General features: G+C 53.7%; 1 protein-coding gene across 1 annotated transcript in view; it reads right to left on the reverse strand.

The window, feature by feature from the left end:
- Window positions 1–1,638, reverse strand: part of TOMM34 (translocase of outer mitochondrial membrane 34) — an 18,233-nt gene that overhangs the window by 4,554 nt on the left and 12,041 nt on the right. The window contains exon 4 of the mRNA XM_029917955.1: window positions 649–792. Coding sequence (XP_029773815.1) covers window positions 649–792 — 144 coding nt within the window. The remainder of the gene's footprint in view (window positions 1–648; window positions 793–1,638) is intronic.

Below are 1,638 nucleotides of genomic sequence, written 5' to 3' on the forward strand. Positions count from 1 at the left end.
TGACCTGAGCCGAAACCAAGTGTTGGATGTTTAACCCACTGAGCCACCAGGCGCCCCGGATCCAAGGTTTCTGAACTAAAGGGTAATACGTGTACGTCAGCAGGAGAGGAGAAACAGACTCAGAACATTTTATTGTAAGTCTTTCATGACAAATGTTTGGATCAGGTATGGTCTCTTGCTGACTGTTTCAAGCTGCTGACAGGAAGACTAGTAAACAGAAAGATCTCACCGGAGCCAGGTTCCAGTTCTGTCTCCACCATTTAATGGCTGGGTGAGCTGGGGTAAAGCCCTTCCTGCTCTGAGCCTCTGATTTCTTAACTTTTAAAGGGGAAGCCCACCCACCACCAACATGTCATCGGGGGCGCGTTGCAAAGCGGCGACTATGGTGCCCTCACTGGGGGGTGGAAAGCAGCACGAGCCACAGCAGTTCATGGTGGGGGGTGTTCAACAGCGCCACCCACAGGTCAGACCCTTCAGGCAAGACCATCTCTCTGGCTCCAGGGCCTTAGTCCACACCCTGGGTCCTGCCCTAGTGCTGAGACAGTGCCAACACCTCTAATGAGAGGGGCTCAGAGAAGCCGTGGGGTGGGGCTAGGGGGGGATGGGCAGGGGGCAGGTGAAGAGACTTGTGCTGAGGCTTTTACTTACGGAGTGTGCTGATTTGGATGGTTCAGGAAAATCAGAGGGGAAGAAGGGCCGACCAAGCCCAGGCTCCACGCCGGCAGCGCTGTTTCTATTCCTCTAAGGTAGCGAATGCCACGGGCAACACCTGCCTCGTGGTGACCAAAACACCTGTGGATGCAGGTGTGGGGCTACAACATGCTGACTAAATGCTAGGAATGAAGAGCCCGCCCCAGTCCGAGAGAGGACTCTGGAACGACAGGCAACACCCTAAAATCCCCCAGGCCAGCAGCCGCGTGGAAGACACCTGTTGCTGTATGTGGCGGACTCCGTGTCACTAAGTGGGAGGCTTTCACTGTACTTCTCAATAGCTTTCTTATGGTTTCCCTTCTTTACAAGCTCATTGCCTTCTTCCTTCAGAGCTCTGGCTCTCTCCACATCCCCAGCAGAAGGCACTAGATACAAATTCAGAAGAGGAAAAAGCCATGGAGCGGGTGCCCAGGTGAGATCCACGAGGCCTCGCTGGCATCGCCTCTTCCATGTCATCTGCCACCCTGACGGCCACCCACCCCCATATCCCTACGCTGCCCTAAAGCAGCCTCCCTGATGAAGGAAGGCTCTCAGTCTAACGAGAGACTGAGACACACAAACAGCTTTTCCCTCGGAAATGAAACAGCTTTTCAGTCACAGGAGGTTGGGGACTCCCATATGACAACATACTTAGGCACCTAAGAACAGACAGAACTCGGGTTCTAGGCCCGGCCCTGCCACTCAGGAGCTGGGGATCTCGTGGGGCCCAAGTCCTCTGGACCTTAGTCTCTGTGCAATGGGGTACTACCTGCCCCACACAGGGCTAGTGTCAGGACAAAATCTGAGCTCACCCCACAAAGTGCAAAGCATCCTATAAACTTAGAGCAAGAGAATAAGTAGATGAGTATGTAAATAAGCAAGCATCTGAGAAAGGATGCACCTCCTGGGCTTTCAGAAAAGGGCAGAAGAGTCTGCCATTCCTCATCG

This window comes from Suricata suricatta, chromosome 12 (assembly GCF_006229205.1).
Source record: "Suricata suricatta isolate VVHF042 chromosome 12, meerkat_22Aug2017_6uvM2_HiC, whole genome shotgun sequence".
NCBI lineage: Eukaryota > Metazoa > Chordata > Mammalia > Carnivora > Herpestidae > Suricata > Suricata suricatta.